General features: G+C 50.2%; 1 protein-coding gene and 1 long non-coding RNA gene across 2 annotated transcripts; one reads left to right on the top strand and one right to left on the bottom strand.

Annotated features, from left to right (window-relative positions):
* Nucleotides 1-12,220: 12,220 nt before the first annotated feature.
* On the bottom strand, nucleotides 12,221-15,889 carry LOC148219351 (uncharacterized). Its single transcript, XR_015799813.1, has 2 exons — nucleotides 14,982-15,889; nucleotides 12,221-13,346 (listed from the first exon to the last, which is right to left on the bottom strand). It is a non-coding gene; the product is annotated as an uncharacterized LOC148219351 (long non-coding RNA).
* On the top strand, nucleotides 15,690-18,072 carry LOC148219350 (uncharacterized). Its single transcript, XM_088157695.1, has 3 exons — nucleotides 15,690-15,908; nucleotides 16,317-16,401; nucleotides 16,564-18,072. Exons 2-3 carry the CDS (start codon nucleotides 16,365-16,367, stop codon nucleotides 17,808-17,810), a joined length of 1,284 nt encoding a protein of 427 aa, XP_088013821.1. The 5' UTR covers nucleotides 15,690-15,908; nucleotides 16,317-16,364; the 3' UTR covers nucleotides 17,811-18,072.

Raw genomic sequence — 18,072 nt, 5'->3', positions numbered from 1 at the left:
TTGGTAGCTATTCTCCCATCCCTTCCTTTCCTTCCCCTCTCCCTATACTTTGTTTCCTGTACCTCTCCCCTCTATTGCAACTGAGTTGTTGGCATTTCATGAAATGCATTGCTGTTGTTGAATGTCAGGAAAATTAATCCACAAACACCAGAGGTTTTATGTCCAAAAAGGAGACAGAGGAGTCCTTTTTGCTTTATTCAAATAAAGGGAGAGGCCATGGGACATTCCCCTGGGATCTCTCAAATTTTTGGAGGACGCAGCCTCCTTTTTATCCTATTTTCCCTATTTTCTCTTTCCCCATTGCTGAGGTACTTGAGAGGCACAGACTTCCCGGAACGCCTGATACCTGAAATTCCCCTCTAATGTATAACCCTCCCTTTTCATTTTTAATTCTTACAGAATTCAGAGTTTTCCCCCCGTTGCTTCTTTCATCTTTCGATATCCAATTTCATTTATCAGCAGCCCTACAGTTTGTTTGTAAAGGCAAATATCTCTTTCCATTCATCAATCAGTGGAATCCATCCCATTGTTTCTTTTATCTCTCAGTGCTAGCCTTATCTACAGGCTGATCCACAACTCATTTGTAAAGACAAATTTAATATTCCTCTCAAAGGCATCCTATCCAGCATATACCAACAGCTATTGTTTTACAGCGGTTTTTATAACTTTTGAGGGTTTTACAATTTGCACCAATTACCAAGGGAATTCTACTCTCTGACCAATCCCTGAGGGATTTTGCATTCAAAGCTGGCCTATGGATACTAAAAGAAAATGAACCACTAATATTGAAGATGGATAAGAGGGTCTTCCAAAGGGGGGAAGCTAAATTCCTTTTGTATTCGTCATTTCACAAGCCATTTCTTATCTCTAAGCTATGATTTTCCAAGGAGCTTGTTCTGAGGATGCAGAGAAACTTTCTTTTGTGTTTTCTGCTCCCGCCACACCCTGGAAAGTTTTTTTTTCTTTTTTTCCCCCTGGAATTCTTTGAACCTGCTCTGGATTGGGGACCCGGGGGAGCACCAGGAGCTCACACCTGTGGCCACCAGGGCCTGAACAGACTGAGCCGAGCTGCCACCACAGGAAAGAGAATTCCTGAATTTGTCCTCTCTTCAGAGTGGTGAGAGCCTTTGTTGTTCAGTATTGTTTGCTCCTTTTTTTTTTTTTTTTTTTGTGCTGGGAAGCGCTTTGCCTGTTGAACAAACAGATTTTTCCCACTTCTCTCTGAGGAAATTTCTTCCCGAACCACCTGGGGGCCAAGTCACTTGGGTTTGTGTCCTGGTGGGAGCCCTTTGGAGGTTTTCTCCCAAATTTGCCCTAAAGCAGGACAGGAGCCTTGGTCAGGGATGACCCTGGGGGCTCCTTCATGCTCCCAGGAACTGCAGGATTTTCACAGGACTTTGGGTTTTGCTTTTGCCTTGGAGTCTCTGAGAGCTTTGTGAAATCATGGCCTCCAATTATCTGCTTTAATGAGTCCCTTGAGATTCTTAGTCAATAACAACACTCAGTGGGGCTCATGAATGCTTCAGGGCACTTCAGATTGTTTTTTGATGCCGACTCCATGAGAGGTTTGTGCAGTCATGACCTCCAATTATCTACTTTAACGAGTCCCTTGAGAGCTCTGTATTGACACTCAGGGGGGCTCATTAAAGCTTTGAGATACTCAAGGTATTTTAGGGTAATTTGCATTTTCCTTCCCACACTGAGTCTCTGAGAGGGTTTTGTGCAATCCTGGTGTCCAATTTTCTCCTCCAAGGAGTCCACGAGGAGCCTGTGTTGGGGATGGACCTCAGTGGGACCCATTAATGCCTTGAGACACTTTGGGTTTTTCTTCTGATTTGGACTCCTGGAAAGGTTTGTGTAATCTCCTCTCAGGCCCTGAGGTTCAAGGGCTCAGCACCAAATGCACCACGGGGCTCATTAGGATAAAGCAAATCCTAACAAACCATGGCTCTGCCTTGATTTCCCTCTGGTCTGGTGCAGTTCATTAGGAAGGTTTCCTACTATACTAATGGAGAGATACTTCAAGGAGCTTCTAATAAAGATGAATTCTTATTTTAAAGGGTGTATTTTATTAAATTTCTCTTTAGACCAGAGGTGATTGCAGCATTCTGTGGTTGATATTGATGCAGGGTGTCCCCTCAGGAGGTCTGGCCTGCTCACAGAAGCTGTGCCTTGAGGACTGACCCAGTGTGGACAACCTTGCTCCACATTGCCCAACCCCATCCTGTCTGTCCTCACTCACCTGGGTCCTGCTTTGCTTGGAGAACTGCCTGCACACAGCCACAGAAGGGTTTTCCTCTGATTTTTGGAGCAATCTAAACCAGTTTAGTTTGCTCCAAAAGAAAAGTTTTCCCATTGAAATCAGACACCCTCCTCAAGTGTGTGCCAAGGCAGCACCAGGACCACTGCAGAGCTGCCCTGGGCCAGCTGGGAGGGTGGATCATCATCCCCACCTGCCCTGGGCCACTGCAGGGCACTGCTGCCATGGACACTGCACTGACCCAGGGCTGGCTTTGGGTGCCAATGCCAACCCTCAGCAGTTCCAGTTTCCCTGGAAAGCAGCCCAAGGAGCCACTTGTGCCATCAGCTCCCAGGGCCACTTGCATGCAGAGCTGTTGTGTCCCGAGGACAAAGCGGTGCCGGGGCTGTGGCGGCTCCAATGGCACTGACACTCGTGGATGCACTCAGGAGCCACGGCAGCAGCCACAGAGAGCCCTTCCTTCCTTTGGTGCCACGGCAACCAACGCTGCAGCCACGGTGATGGCTGCTTGTCGTGTGTCCTGGGGTACAATGCCAAAATGTGTGTTCTCTCACCATCTGGTGAAATGTGGGAGGGGTGGTGATCCTTATCTCTGTGGGAGATATCCTCTGCTGATGTGCCATCTGATAAGATCAGGGGGATGATCATCGTTATCTATTCACAACCCATCCTTCCTCCAGAAGATATATTCTGTTAATGGGCCATTAAGTCCTATTGTGTGACTGATAAGATTACATCACCCCATTGGGAGATGCCCCAACCAGGTGCAGGAGCCAAGCCTTTCCTACCTAGATAAAAAACTGGGGTTTGGGACCCGAGGGCAGACCTTTCTACTGGATCCCAGAGGAAAGTCGGACCATTTCCACATCATCGCTGGATTTTCAGAGGAAAACTGCACTTCTACAGGAGCACTGCTTCAACTGAACCACATCTGTCATCCAGGAGGACTGCAGCCACCATTCAATCAGACTGCTACCAACACCCTGACTGACAGGGTGTCAGGTTGTATTTCTGACTCTGTTGGTGGTTGTTTCTTTTATATTATTGCATGTATTTTATTTTTTCTCTTTTTTTCCTATTAAATTGTATTGCTGACTTGGAGTCTCGCACTGGTTTTGCTTTCAAAGCAACACATGAGGCGAGAACATCCATTCAAATACATGCAGAGGATCAGGCCAGTGTGAATTCCACTGCCTGATAATTCCAGTTGGACGAAATTTAACAATGATAATAAACACAGTAACACACACCTCTGGGCATATCTGGTGGACTTGTTTCTTTGTTATGGCCTGCTCTACTATTTCAAGAGCAGCTTTTGCCTCTGGACTCAGCTTTCTTGGTGAAGTCAGTTCTGGATCACCTTTTAAAAGGTTGAATAATGGTGCCAATTGTGAATCAGTTAATTCTAAATACCATCTCACCCAGTTGATAGAACCCAAAAGTTTCTGTGCATCATTTAGGGTTTCCATTTTTGTTGAAAATTGAATGGTCTGTGGCTGTACGGTCTGATCTAAGATTTTTAGTCCCAAATATTTCCATGGTGCTTGCTGCTGCACCTTTTCAGGAGCTACTTGCAGCCCAAATGTTTTCAGTGTTTTTAGTAAGCTTGGTTGAATTTCTCAAAGGTCCTCTTTTGTCTGGGTTGCTACCAAAATATCATCCATATCATGGTAGCAATATGGCCCTGGAAATTTCTCTCTCACTGATGAGAGTGCTTGAGCCACATACAGATCATCTGACTATTCTCATGCCCTGTGGAAGCACACACCATTGATAACATTGCCCTGGTGCAGCATTGTTAATGGAAGGCACTGTAAAAACAAACTTTGGGGCATCATCTGGGTGTAATGGAAGAGTACAGAAACAGTCTTTCAAGTCCACAATCAGGATGTCCCAAGAGGCAGGTATCACTGTGGGGGATGGCATACCTGGCTGTAAAGCACCCATGCTTTCCATAACAGCATTGATTTTTGTTAGATCATGGAGTAACCTCCACTTTCCAGATTTCTTTTTTATGACAAATATTGGACTGTTCCATGGACTCATGGATGGTTCTATGTGCCCTTGAACCAATTGTTCTTGAACCAGGGTGTTGAGGGCTCCTAATTTCTCTTCTGGTAGGGGCCATTGTGGAACCCACACTGGCTGAGCAGCCATTTCAAAGCAAATGTGGGACCCTGTTCACCCTCTATTACAACAGCCTCTGTTAAAAACCCGTCCCCACCTGGACCCCCCATGCTGACAACACATCCTTCCCCCACACACTCATATATCCTGCTAGCATCTATGGCCTCACTGTGGCTGTTTGCCCTTTATCACTTTTGACCAGCACAGGATTATCACTGAGATAACTTTGTGTAGTCCCTGCAATACCAGCAATAGTAATTCCTGAGAGTGTAGTGGGCCAAGATAGAGGCCATTTGTAAGCAGCAATGATAGTAACATCAGATTTGGTGTCAACCAAACCCTTAATCTCCATCTGTGAAGGCTTGGCTTTAGGCACAGTAACAGTACATGTTAGGATAGGTCTGTCTTTACCTATGATTTGAGTCCAAAACACCTCTGGTTGTCCCATTGATCCAAAGCCTTGGTCTCTCTGCTCCTTTGCATCTGCACTGGGGACACAAGACTTAAAAAGAACAACTTGTGCAATCCTAGTTTTTTCAGGGATAGTTGTGGAGAACGAGGGGATACCATGGCAAATATTTGTCCTGTGAAGTCTGCATCTATTAACCAGGATGCACAAAGATACCTTGTAATGTAGCACTGGATCTTCCCAAAAGAAGGGCACTTAGTCCTTTCCCTGTGGGCCCTTGAGCCTCGGGGGGGACTCTCTGCACTTCTAATGAGTTTATGGTTACTGTGGCTGAGGTGTAAACATCCAGGCCGGCTGATCCCCTTGTCCTGGCTGGGAGCTGGTCACAAAGGCTTGTGCAGGAGGTTGAGGAACCATTTCTGTCCGGGCGCATTCCCCCATTGCGCTCGGTTTGGAGTTTCCCTGTTCCTGAAGAAGCTGATCATTAATATGATATCTGGATCTGCATACCTTAGTTTCATGTCCAGGTTTTCCACATCGTTTACAGGGTAAATTGACGTTACCCTGTCCCTGAGTGTTCTTTTGTGAGGTTGGTTTCTTGGGACACTTCGCTTTTACATGGCCTGGTTGTCCACAATTGAAACAATTCACTTTCATCCTTACTGCAGCTGCAAAAGAATTAGCTAACATATCCGTGTTATGTGATGCAGTCCCAGCCCTGGCACATGCATTAATCATTTATTCCAAGGATGGATTTTCTTTGGGCAATGCACTTATAATTTTTCCACAGTCCTCATTTGCATTATCTCGTGCTAATTGTAACAATGCATGACTCCTTGCATCTTCATTAGCAATTTGTTTTTCACGGACACGGGCATCTTGTAATCGTTCTATGAAGTGCATGTACAATTCACAAGGACTTTGTCTTATATTTGTATATCTCTGGGTTGGCACAGACGTGTTTGTAGCCTTATTTAGTGCTCTCATCCCTAATTCTTTTGCCTGGTTTAATATTGCAGAATTCAAGCATGCTTGGGTTTGAGGATTTTCCATGGGGCACACTCACATTAGTTGGGGGACCCCTGCCCCAAAGCACGAGTCTTGGTGTGATAGTCTCGAGTTTTTTAACTCTTGTTCCTCTGCATATGTTCTCCAGGCAGATTCAAACATCATGTACTGAACTAGAACACAGATTAATTTCACAATCTGTTTTATATCACAGGGTGTCAGTTCATTAGCAGTCCTGAATCTCAGTATATTTGTCACAGCAGAGGATTCTAACCTATGCTTAGCAGCTACCTGGCGTAATTCTGCAAGTATTTAACAATTAAAAGGTACATCTTTATCTGGGGCAGTTCCATTTCCTCTTATTACTGGGAATGCCATTATTGTTTCCCCCCACCCTGCCAGTCCTCTTGTGTTGGTGAAGACACAGGCACAGCAATTAGTTCAGCCCCCTCTAAACCACCCCATTCCAAAGCCTTTTGCTTTACCTTCATCCAGAGGAGAGCCAGGTCCCAGGAAGAGACGACCTCTGATCAGAACATCAGTGGGGCTGGAGCTGCTGTTTGGAGGGAGTAACCAGGGGGCAACTTCTGTTCTTTTCCTGGGTGCTCTGAGTATTCATGTGCACAGTGGTTCCCTGGGGCTGTCCCATTCTCGGCTTCTGATGTGAAGAAGCTGTCGGTGCAGCAGGATCGGGGCTGAAGCTCGGTTCTGGAGCGGTTCTTGGGGCTTTGGTGTCGGAATCCCTTGATCCCGACGCACTTCCGGGTTTGTCGTGTGTCACTCCTGGTGTGATGTCATCACGGCGCGCCCCTTCTCGGAGGTCGGCAGGGGTTTCCATGGCGACTCGGGGTGAAGACACGCCCTCAGGAGGCTGGGCTGGGGTCAGGACCCTGCCGGGCTCCTGGAGGCTGGCCCAGGATCTGGACCCTGCCTGCCTGAGGCTGGACCAAGGCTGGAGGTATCACCCACCAGGGCATGGTCGGAGTAGGAGGCGCAGCCCAGCAGGGCTGGGCTTGGGGCACAGGCACGCCCCATGAGGGATGTCTGTGTTTCCTTTCTCCCACCCGTGACCACGTGGTCGCCGCCATCTTGGGATTGTTCCCCGGGCCTCTCATTTATCACGAGGTCGCTGCCATCTTTAGGGCTTTTTTGGTTCTCTTTTCTCCCCCCCCCAACTTTTCCCTGCGATATCGTGGATCGCTCTGCCGGCCCCTTATTTCTGGCTGCAGAGGCTTCACTGGTCTGTGGAGTTGCTTCACACTGAGAAGGTATTTCCTTCTCTGTGCTGCTGCCCGTGGGGGATCAGCTGTATTTTCCATGCTTTCCATTATCCCCGTCTGGTTGCCACCCTCCTTGTTGGTGCGCACTGCGGATTTTATCTGTTTTATTAAGTTTTTAATGAATCCTCCAAGGTTTTACCACCTTGACTGCTTCTGGATTGTTTTTTAACACTCTGTTTATGATTTCTTCTCCAATTTTATTGCAGTAGTCCATATCTAGTGCAGTTTCCCCGGTTGGTTCTAACCCCTTTTCTTTTGTCCATAATATTAAATCAAAAAGCGATTCCTCTTCATATTCAATTTCCCATTCCTCCAAATACTGTGTCCATACCTGGATAGCCATGTGTGTGTCTGTGGAGGAGATTCCTGCCATGTTTCTCGTGCTCATAGCTTAAGTTTTCTCCTGTCTCTGGGACATTCCTGGCTCTAGGCCAGAACTCCCTGCCTGTCTTTTTGGGCATCTCCCATCTCTCAGACAGACCTGGCTCTCACCAGAATTTCCTGTCTCTCGGACAGCCTTGTCTCCCCACTCTCTGGAGGAATTGGCTTTGCCAGATCACGTCAGCAGTCACAGATGTAACATTGACTGGCACTGTGCCCGAGACAGAGACACAGCACTCTATGATCCATGTGACAAAAAGCCTCTTTATTGTTCTGACTTCACCTCAAATACCTTTCTTCATGTTCCCGGGTAAGCACCTGGGATTGGTTCAAAGTTCAGGCTGCTCAGCTCTCTGACCAATAGCTCTCTGCAGCTTGGGCTGGGACTCATTGGGTCACATCCTTGTCTATCTCCAGTTCTGTCCTATCTCTGTTCCCTGGAGGCCTGTCTATCTCCCATATTGGCCAAATTAACTGCCCTGTATAAGCCAGCTCACACTGTGACAAAACAGCATGAAAACACTGAGGTCAGAGAGGAGGAAGAATCAGGTCCCTGATGAGGGAAGGAGGAGAGTCGTGGACTGAAATTTCTCCTTTTTTTTTATGCTATGGAGAGGAGACTCTTGTTTCTCTATAACACATAAGGGTATTATGGGGTGGATATGGCTGTTCTAACTGTAGATATGAGCAGAGGCATTGGTGTTAGAGTAAGCAGATGTTGACATGGCTGTGATCCCCTGAGTTTGAATAGTGAGAAGAAGACCCCTACTGCTCCCCAGGGAAGAAGAAAGACCTCTGTTTTTCAGGGATGAAGAGAGCTTTTGTTTGAATAGTTACAATCCTTAAATTGTGACCCACAGTTGATATGGCTCTCAATAATATCTGTGGGAAAACTGTTAATTGAGGAAGGGACTTTCACATAGTGATCAGATTTCCATTCTCCCGGGCGGCTGATCACTGGGACATCAAAGCCACAACAAAAGTGTTTCTTGTGGAGAAATCTCCATAGATTAAAGAGGGAAGTCTCCTCTTGTAACATCAACTGGTGCCAGGTCTGAGACAGAGACACAGCACTCTATGATCCACGTGACAAAAACCCCTTTATTATTCTCCACCTTACATCTTAACCCATCTTAATGTTCCTGGGCAGGCACTTATGATTGGTTGAAAGTCCAGGCTGCTCAGCTCTCTGACCAATAGCTCTCTGCAGCTTGGGCTGGATCTCACTGGGGATAATCCCTGTCTAGTTCCAAATCTGTCCTATCATTGTTCCCTAAAGGCCTGTCTATCAGACCAGGCTGCTTCTCCCATTTATGGCCGAATCAATGGCCCAGCAACAAGCCAGCTTGTACTGTGACATCCTCTCCCCAGTGAATTGGGGAAAGACCATTTTAGAGATGGTAAACTGAGTTGTTTTCTGAATGTTTTCACTGTGAAAGAGAAGAAGTGTCTTGGGGGAAGAAGAGTGGTCTAAAGTTTTATTCTGAGTTGGTTTTTTTTCTTATAGTTTCTAGTAATAAAGTTTCTCTTTGTACCATTTAACGTTTGAGCCTGTTTTGCATTCTTCCTAATTCTATCTCACAGCAGGAAATGAGTAAATCATTCTTGTGGGTGCACTGGCAATTTGGCCAATGCTAAATCAGCAACACAAATTGCTTCATTGGCTGGGAAATCTTAAATTGGCAAACCCAAACCACGACATGAAGTTGATGTTTCTGCCCAGTTGAACCGAAACCACAACAGGTATTTTGTTGGGGATGCCCCTGCCCCTGCCCCAGTCCTCCTGCAGCTGCAGGGGACCTGCCCTGCCCTCACCACGGGCAGGAAAGGGTGTCTGTGGCTGAAAAACGACTGGGACTGAGTTAATGTTCTGTTTGTTGTTAATGTCATAGCTGTTGTTGGTTTTTTGTTTCTCTTGTTAGATATATTAGTAAAGAACCGTTATTCCTATCCCCATATCTTTGCCTGAGAGCCCCTTAATTCTAAAATTATAATGATTTGGAGGGAGGGGGTTTTACACTCTCCATTTCAAAAAGAGGCTCCTGTCTTTTAAATCAGGACAGATTTTGGTGCAGAGCAATGGGGCCTGAGGGCATTGAGAGGAGGCTGAAAAAGGAATAAAAGTTCTTGAGTTACCTAAGTTTGGTGTTTGGTGGCACCATGTTGTCCAGCTTACCCTGGTTGGGGCTCCATGTGGTCACAGCTACATCTCTCCCATTTGCAAGCCCTTATTTGAAAATGGGTCCTATCACTAAGGCTACTGTGGCTATTATCCAGTTCATTTTGTGGGTTGATAAGGTGAGGAATTCACGGATTTTTAACTTCCTCTGGATAGCTAGCACCTGGATTCAGAGCTGTTGCACTCTAACTGCGTGGTTTTGGGGTTACTTCAATAATGGTACTTACTATGTAGAAGTGACAGTGGGGGAAATTTTCTCCCAACCTATCACCCAGTTTTTGAAATCCACCCCACCAGTTTTCAAGGGGTTCAAATCTGCTCGAAATGCTAATGACATTATACAGTGGCTGGTATTGCTGATATCCCTGTTAAACCTGTTCTATGTAACATTCTCAGATAAGGGGAGATTGACTTGGATAACGACCCTGATACCTACCCCAGGAAACAAGGATGCTGCCCCAGAGTTTGACCCTGCTCCACAGCCCACCTCGGAAAGGAACCACCCAGAATGGGTGGGGGTGCTAGCAAAGGAGATACGTGAGATGGGCCAGATGCTGAAGGAGTACCTCTCCCCAGCTGGTGAGAAACCCTCCCCCTGCCTTAAAGAGGGAGACTCTGATGATGCAGCAGTGGGACCCACAGATGTTACATCTGTCCAGGTTCCAGCTGAACTGCAAGGGCACTCACAGCCAGCAGCAGTTGCCCCTGTGGAAACTAGGAAGTCTAAGATGAAAACAAGGCACCTAGATAATAAGGGTCAGGAAGGGGGCCCCTCACAACCAGCAGGGGAGCCAGAAGTTGAGATCATCACCGAGTCCCTGTCATACGAGAGTCTCCGTAACCTGCGAAAAGACATTGTACGACGGGGCCGTGAGCCTTTTACAACCTGGTTACTGCGGGTCTGGGACCTTATGGGTACAGGTGTGCAACTGGATGGTACTGAGGCAAGGAATTTGGGAGCCTTGACCCAGGACTCAGGTGTGGACCAGGTATTTGTAAGGGAGACAGGTCTCCTTTCCCTCTGGGAGCGACTTTTAATGAGTGTGAGAGAGAGATTTGTCCACAGGGAAAGAATGCAGGAGTACCACCAGAGAACACGTTGGAATACCCTTGAGGAAGGGATCCAAAAGCTGAGAGAAGTGGCAGTACTGGAGGTGCTCTTTGGGAGGGATGGACAGCATGACAATGACCCTGACAAGGTCAGGTGCACAGGGCAGATGTTGTGGAATCTGGCAAACCTGGGCCCATCTCAATATACCCCCTTTATTGCAATGATTGATGCTGATACCAACCAAGTGACAGTGGGCTCTGTCACCAACAGGCTCAGGAATTATCAGAGAATGATCAATTCCCAGTGCAGGCTCATGGCTGTGCTGTGGTTAAGGAACTCAAAGAGAAGTTAAAGAGAAGATGAGAGGAATGAGGGAGGAGATGAGGAAGATCAGTGCAGCACCAGTGAGAGTCACAGGCCTCAAAGTTCAAACCCAACGTCCCCCAGCTAAGGAGAGAGGGTTCACCCCAAGAGCTGAGCTCTGTTTCTTTTTACACAACCATGGGGAAAACATGAGAAGGTGAGATGAGAAACCCACTTCTGTCCTGGCAGCACGGGTGTGTCAGCTCAGGGAGGGGAACACCAACCAAGAGAGTTCCACTAAAGTGAAGGCAGCCTCAGCCTCCCATGACCAAGGTGCAGGGTATTATAGAAAGCAGGATGACCTATTGGATCCCCTTAAAAAAACCTCTAGCATGTATGCCCAAAAAAGAAATAATAACCAGGGCTGGAGGGGCCCTGCCTCCAGCCAGGGAGAGGCAGAGGAAAACCAGGTCTTTTGGATGGTGTGGATCCAATGGCCTGGATCAGCAGAGCCACAGAAATATGAGGCATTAATTGACACTGGTTCTCAGTGTACCCCAATGCCATGGGGACATGTGGGGCAGAACCTGTCTCCATTGCTGGGGTGACAGGGGGATCTCAGGAATTGACTCTGCTGGAGGCTGAGGGGAGCCTGACTGGGAAAGAGTGGCAGAAACATCCAATTGTTACTGGCCCAGAGGCACCATGTATCCTAGGCATAGACTTCCTCAGGAATGGCTATTACAAAGACCCAAAGGGACTCAGGTGGGCTTTTGGAATAGCTGCTGTGGCAGCAGAGGGCATTAAGCAGTTGAACACCCTGCCTGGGCTATCAGAAAACCCATCTGCAGTGGGATTCCTGAAGGTGAAAGAGCAACAAGAACCAATTGCCACCTCACCAGTGCACTGCCAGCAGTACTGGACAAATCAATACAGAAACGTCACAGTGCAGTGTAGAACCACGAACAGGGCAACCTACCGAGCAAACAGTGCAATACAACATCTCCCCTTTTTGTTAAATAAAGGGAAAAGAAAGGCGTTGGACTGATTCAGAATATGGATTTGCCCACCACTTAGGATTTACAGGCAGGTTAGACTGCTTTTGGTTTGTCAGCTCCATGTGACTGACTCCTGAGGTAGGAGAAATTAGACTGTTAATTGCTTTGAAAATTAAGCAAGTGTAGAATTCTGAATGCCAACACTATAAGGAAAAGAACAACAAAAAATGACAAATTTGTTTTAACTATTGAAGTCCACCACCCTGTGAGTCCCCAGCCCTTGAACAGTTCCATGAACCAATCCTCGGATTCTTGCTTCACTTATCCCATCAAGCTTTTCATGTCTCAGAGGGCTGCGTGGATGTTGGGAGCTTTTGAGGTCAGGTTGATGCAACAAAGTCCTTCAAATTGCTGGCATTGGTGTCCGTGCAGCAGCAGCAGCAGGAAGTCCATGGCTGCACCATTTTGCAGTGTGGCCTGCCTGGTGATTTCCTCATCCAGGAGGGAGCTGATGGCAGTGCATGTGCAGTTTGCCTGTTTGACCACCCAGCACTCTTGGTGGCCCAATTCACCCAGAGCTTTGGCTGCTGCAACCCCTGGAAGGAACAGAGGAGCAGAAATTCTTTTTGTCTTGGCCCAATGAAAAATTTCTGAATCACAGTTTGGGTCCAATTGGTCAGCACTTCTCTTTTGAATTTTGTTGGCCAAATTGTTTCTGTGTGTCCATTCACCAATGAAGGTTTGGTTGGGTGCTAACAGGGACAACTGCCCCATGGTTCATGGCCCTCCTAAAAGCTGAGAAGGGATTCCTGCCCACGCCCAATATCCCCAAATTAGGAACAGACCCTTAGGGAGGCTTTTGGGACATGAATGGTGTGGGGTGTGTGCTGCAACACGACTCAGAATATTACACCACCTTTTGGTGGTGAATTCCTCTCGATATTGCAGTGTGCTGTGAAAGGCTTTGGTGCTGGATAATGGGCTGAAGGGAAAATGAATGAGCTGTGGTGCTGGGGAGGAACCCAACAGCTCCAATTCTTGGGGTTCCTGAGATGCCTTGGGCACATTTGGCAGCCACTCCTCTCTGGACCTGGGTTAGGCACAGGTGTGCAAAGCTGGCTGGATTTTCTCCAGCCTGCAATGGGATCCCCACCAGGCAGGTGGACATGGGGTCTCTTGCTGCTGCAGTGCACAGGCAGCTCTTTTCTTGTGGCAGTGTCTGTGCCAGGGTCACCCAGATGTTTTGGCGTGGCTGAGGGATGATGCAGGCAGCTGTCAGACTGCTCAGCACTAACACCATGACAACTTGGAGAGGGCTCATGGCGAGGCTGGCTGGGAGGCAGGTTTCTTCTAAAAAGGAAAACAAACATTTCAAAGCACTGTAAAGGTCGTGGTTTCTGCTGTATTGTATCCAGATCTTAGGGAGGTTTTCTCTCTTTTTTCTGGCAGTGTCTTCTTTCCGAAGCAGCTGCTACTTGCTTCTCATCCCCTGCAGCTGGAGTTGGATTTTTGGGGACCAAAGGTTTTATCACTTTTGGGGCACCCAGCGTGGGCCTGAGGGGGTGGATACACACACATGGCCACGGCCCGAGGGAACGAGTCCAAAAGGGCCCCTGGTCTGCCAAGTTTCTGGGCTCCTCATTCAGACAGGTGGACGCTGGCACAACTTGAACTGATCACTGCTGTTAAAGGGACGTACCCCTGGAGGACTCGTATTCTCCAATGAGCAATTCAGGACATTGACAGTAAACGTGGCTTTGCAGAGCTTCTGTTGTGGTCACATCCAGACTGTTGAGCTGCTCTGCCCAGCCAGGACTTGTCTGAGTGTCTGATGGGCACGCTCAGCCACACCTTGGCCTGTGGGGACTGGGGGATGTTGGTTTTATGCTCCACTCCCCACTGCTGGACAAACTCTAGGAACTCCTTGGATTTATACACTGGGCCGTCTGGGTCTTGATTTCCCTAGGGATCCCCAGCACTGACAAGGCTGCACTTGGTGTTGTTTGCTGTGCACAGCCTTTCTCCTGCCTGGGCAGAGGCAGAAACCACACCCAAAGGTGTGTCAGTGCTTCCATGTACATATCTGAGGCCACCAAACCTGGGAATGTGTGTGATGTCAGTCTGCCACACTTCCCAGCTCCCAAGGCCTCGGGGGTTAACCCCCATGCCCAGCGATGGCGTGGCCTGGAGCTGGCAACTGGGACAGGTGGCCACAATGGCCCAGGCCTGACTCTGTGTTGGCTGGAACTGAGGGATCACACCTGGCACGTTGGGATGGTATTGCTGCAGGCTCAGCTTTGCCTCTTGGAGATGTGTGGGAGATGTGCCTCCTCAGCTGGGGCAGCAAGGGACTCTGCTTTACCATTCCCTTCTGTGATTTCTCCTGGCAAACTCGTGTGTGACCTCACAGGCACCACATAGAATGGATGCTCTCGATGTGAAACTACACAAATTAGCTTTGGGAGCAGCCTGAAGAGATGCTCATTCTCAATGTCTTTGAGAACTGCCTGCTCCACCCTGGACACTATCCCTGCCACGTAGGCTGAGTCTGTCACCAAATTAATTGGCTCTGAGAACTTCTCCAAGGCTCTCGTGACTGTGGCCAGTTCAGCGACCTGGGGTGACCCCTCCACAAACTCAACATCAGCTTCCCAGTGCTGGGTCTGGGGATTTCTCCAAGTCATCACCGACTTGTGGGATGCCCTGGACACGTCAGTGAACACTGTGAGAGCTTTGGGTGGCCTACAGCTCCTGTTCCCATGAGGAATGAGCTGGAATTCCTCATTAAACAGCTCGTGTGCCAGAGCATGGACTGATATTTGTCCACTGTAGTTGTCCAGAGATAACTGGAGGTTGGCATTGCTCTGGAGCAGGAGCTCAAACATCTCTTTGGTCAACTTCTCAAGAGACTTCTTTCCTCCTTAGAAAGTTTAACCAGGAGTGAATGCACACAAAGCCACAACCAGCCAGCTCATGCAGTCTTACCTGGGCTTCCCTGATCAGCTGAGCCATCAGCTCTTGTGGCTTGGTGATGGTCTTGGATCATTGATGGGAGAGGAAAACCCACTCTGTGATTAAGAGTGGATCTTTGTGTCCTTTGACCCATTGGAATATTAAACCATGCAAGTGTGGCAGCTTTGCCAGGACAATGAATTTGAAAGGCAGCTCGGGCTGACAGTGCTGAGCTTAGCCCTTGGCCAAAGCCTTCTGTGCCTTTTGGATTGTGGCTTCTGCCTCTGGGGTCAGTTCCCTGGGAGAGACCAGCTCTCTGTCCCCCTCCAATAAACTGGGGGGGCCTGATCCTCATTGGTGAGGCCTAAGCAGGGCCTGACCCAGTTCAGAGGCCCACACAGGGAATGGAGATGTGCAGGGTCTGGGGATCCCTAACGATTCCCAATTTCTGCAGAACAGCAGCGCACGCAGCGATCGCCAAGGCCAGGCACTCCCCAGGTGACATCCCCTGGCCCTTGTCTTCCTGCAGCTGGAATCCAGTCAGAGCGGAACTGGCAGGGAAAGCGCCCCCAGTTCCTTCCCGGGGCTCTCAGCATCGCTCCCAGTGCTCCCAGTATCGCTCCCAGTGCTCCCAGTATCGCTCCCAGGGCTCTCAGCATCGCTCCCAGTGCTCCCAGTATCACTCCCAGTGCTCCCAGTATCGCTCCCAGTGCTCCCAGTATCGCTCCCAGTGCTCCGCAGGGCCGAACGCGGCTGCTTTTGGGTGTCGGTACCTGCCCGGGCCGGGCTGGGAGAGGAGGAGGAGCGGGAGGAAGAGGAAGAGAAGCGGCGGGAGGAAGAGGAGGGAAAGGAAGAGCGGCAGGAACAGGAGGAGCGTTTTTGGAACCAAGCACTTCTCCCGCGCTCTCGAGCCGCTGCTCCCCGGGGTCCGACAGCATCGGCCCCGCCCGGGACCCGCAGGTGAGCGGAGAGGGGGAGCGCGCCCCAAATTCATCATAGGGGCGATGTCCGGGAGGGTTTTTTGGCGGGACAGGGAATGTTTGGATCTTGCAGGACGCCAAAGCCGAGCCGGAAATTCCCCTGGGGGGATCTTGGGAGGGGTCCCACGTTACGGGGAGGGGCCGATATCGGGTCTGGGGATCCCCGGGAGAACCGAGAGGGAACGGGGGAGCCCCGGAGCGGGGAGAGCGCAGAGGGGCGATCCCGGAGCCGGGGACCCCCGGCAGCCTGGAGGGGTGCGGGAGGTCGGTGCTGAGCGGGCTCCGGGCCCCCCGAGGCTGAAAGGGGCGCTGACTTCTGCAGCTGCCCTTGGGCAGCGGGACCATCGAACACAACGCGCTCGGCCCTTGTTTCCCCCCCCCAAATCAGGATTTCCCATTCCCAAACTTTGGCCGCATAGAGGAGGAGGTGGAGGCCATGAGGACGAGGAGGATGGCCCGGGAGCCCCAGGCAGGTGAGGAGGAAGCCCCTGGCCCTTTCCCCCTGTGTCCTGCTCCATGTCCCAGCCCAGCACGGCCCCCGGCTGCAGGACAACCCCCCGACCTGGGGGGATCTCCTTCCCCTTCCCTGTGGCACGGAGGCAAATCCCATCCTCTGCTTGTCCTTCCTGCCCCAGACAAGGAGCTGAGGCCGGAGAGCAGCGAGGACAAATCCCCGCGGCAGAACCTCGTGGGAGAGGCCGTTTGCAGCGGCTCCACGGCACAGGAATGCAACGGGGAGGAAAAGCCGCGGAGATCCCGCAGCAGGAGGGGCTGCAAACGCAGATCCCGGGGATCCCAGCAGGAAAGACCCAGCCTGGGCCGGGGAGGCGAGCACAGCTCGGAGCTGGGGGTCCATGAGCAGCTTCAGGATGGGGAGAAGCCCCACAAGTGCTCGGAATGTGGGAAGAGCTTCAGGCGCAGATCCCACCTGACTGAGCACAGGAGAATCCACACGGGGGAGAGACCCTACGAGTGTGGGGAGTGTGGGAAGAGATTCACGACAAACTCCAGCCTGATTGTCCACCACAGGATCCACACCGGGGAGACGCCCTACGAGTGTGGGGAGTGTGAGAAAAGCTTCAGGAGTAAATCAGAGCTGATCCTACACGGGAGAAGCCACACGGGGGAACGGCCCTACGAGTGTGGGGAGTGTGGGAAGAGCTTCGCCCATGGCTCAAACCTGATTGCCCACCAGAGGATGCACAGTGGGGAGAGACCCTATGAGTGTGGGGAGTGTGGGAAGGGCTTCAGCCAGAGCACAACACTGATTATCCACCAGAGGATGCACAGCGGGGAGAGGCCCTACGAGTGTGATAAATGCCAAAAGAGGTTTCAGAGCAGCTCCCATCTCTTCAAGCACTATCGCAGCCACACAGAGGAGAGGCCCTTCTGCTGCCCCGAGTGTGGCAAGAGCTTCAAGCTGAACTGCACCCTCCTCACCCACCAGCGCACCCACAGCAGGGAGAGGCCCTACGAGTGTGATAAATGTAAGAAGACATTTAAGAGCAGTTCCAGTCTCCTCCTGCACTATCGCGTTCACACGGATGAGAGGCCCTTCCGCTGCCCCGAGTGCGGGAAGGGCTTCAAGCAGAGTTGCAGCCTCACCAAGCACCAGCGCATCCACAGCGGGGAGAGGCCCTACGAGTGTGATAAATGCACAAAGGGCTTCCAGAGCAGCTCTGATCTCCTCCGGCACTATCGCATCCACACAAACGAGAGGCCTTATGAGTGTCCTGTGTGCGGGAAGGGCTTCAACGACAGCTCCACCCTCATCACTCACCGGCGCATCCACACCGGGGAGAGGCGCCACGAGTGTCCCGAGTGTGGCAAGAGCTTCTCACAGAAGGCTCACTTAAGCAGACACCAGCAGAGTCTCCATTAAGGGAGCCCTGGGAGCGCTGTGTGTGCAGGAGCTTCGTGCTCTGCTCCAGCTCCATCCCCCATGGCAGGATCCACGCTGGATGATCCCCAGTGACCCCCGCTGGGCAGAGCCCCAATGATCCCTGGTGCTGCTGATCCGTGTTGGGAACACACCTGGCTGGGGGCTCCACCTCCTCCTGGCTCTCCGTGGCCTGGATTTTCATTGTATTCCTCTTTGTCCTTCCCAAAACCCCAGATCGGGCAAAATAAAGACGTTGAACAAA

The sequence above is a fragment of the Sturnus vulgaris genome, unplaced genomic scaffold (assembly GCF_052056855.1).
Source record: "Sturnus vulgaris isolate bStuVul1 unplaced genomic scaffold, bStuVul1.hap1 Scaffold_153, whole genome shotgun sequence".
NCBI classification, from domain to species: domain Eukaryota; kingdom Metazoa; phylum Chordata; class Aves; order Passeriformes; family Sturnidae; genus Sturnus; species Sturnus vulgaris.
This window is presented reverse-complemented; position numbering and strand designations above follow the sequence as displayed.

Coding starts and splice junctions, on each gene's coding strand:
- LOC148219350 (XM_088157695.1), top strand. CDS start 16,365: ATGAGGACGAGGAGGATGGCCCGGGAGCCCCAGGCAG. Junction 16,402..16,563: donor GGCCCGGGAGCCCCAGGCAG/GTGAGGAGGAAG, acceptor TTCCTGCCCCAG/ACAAGGAGCTGAGGCCGGAG.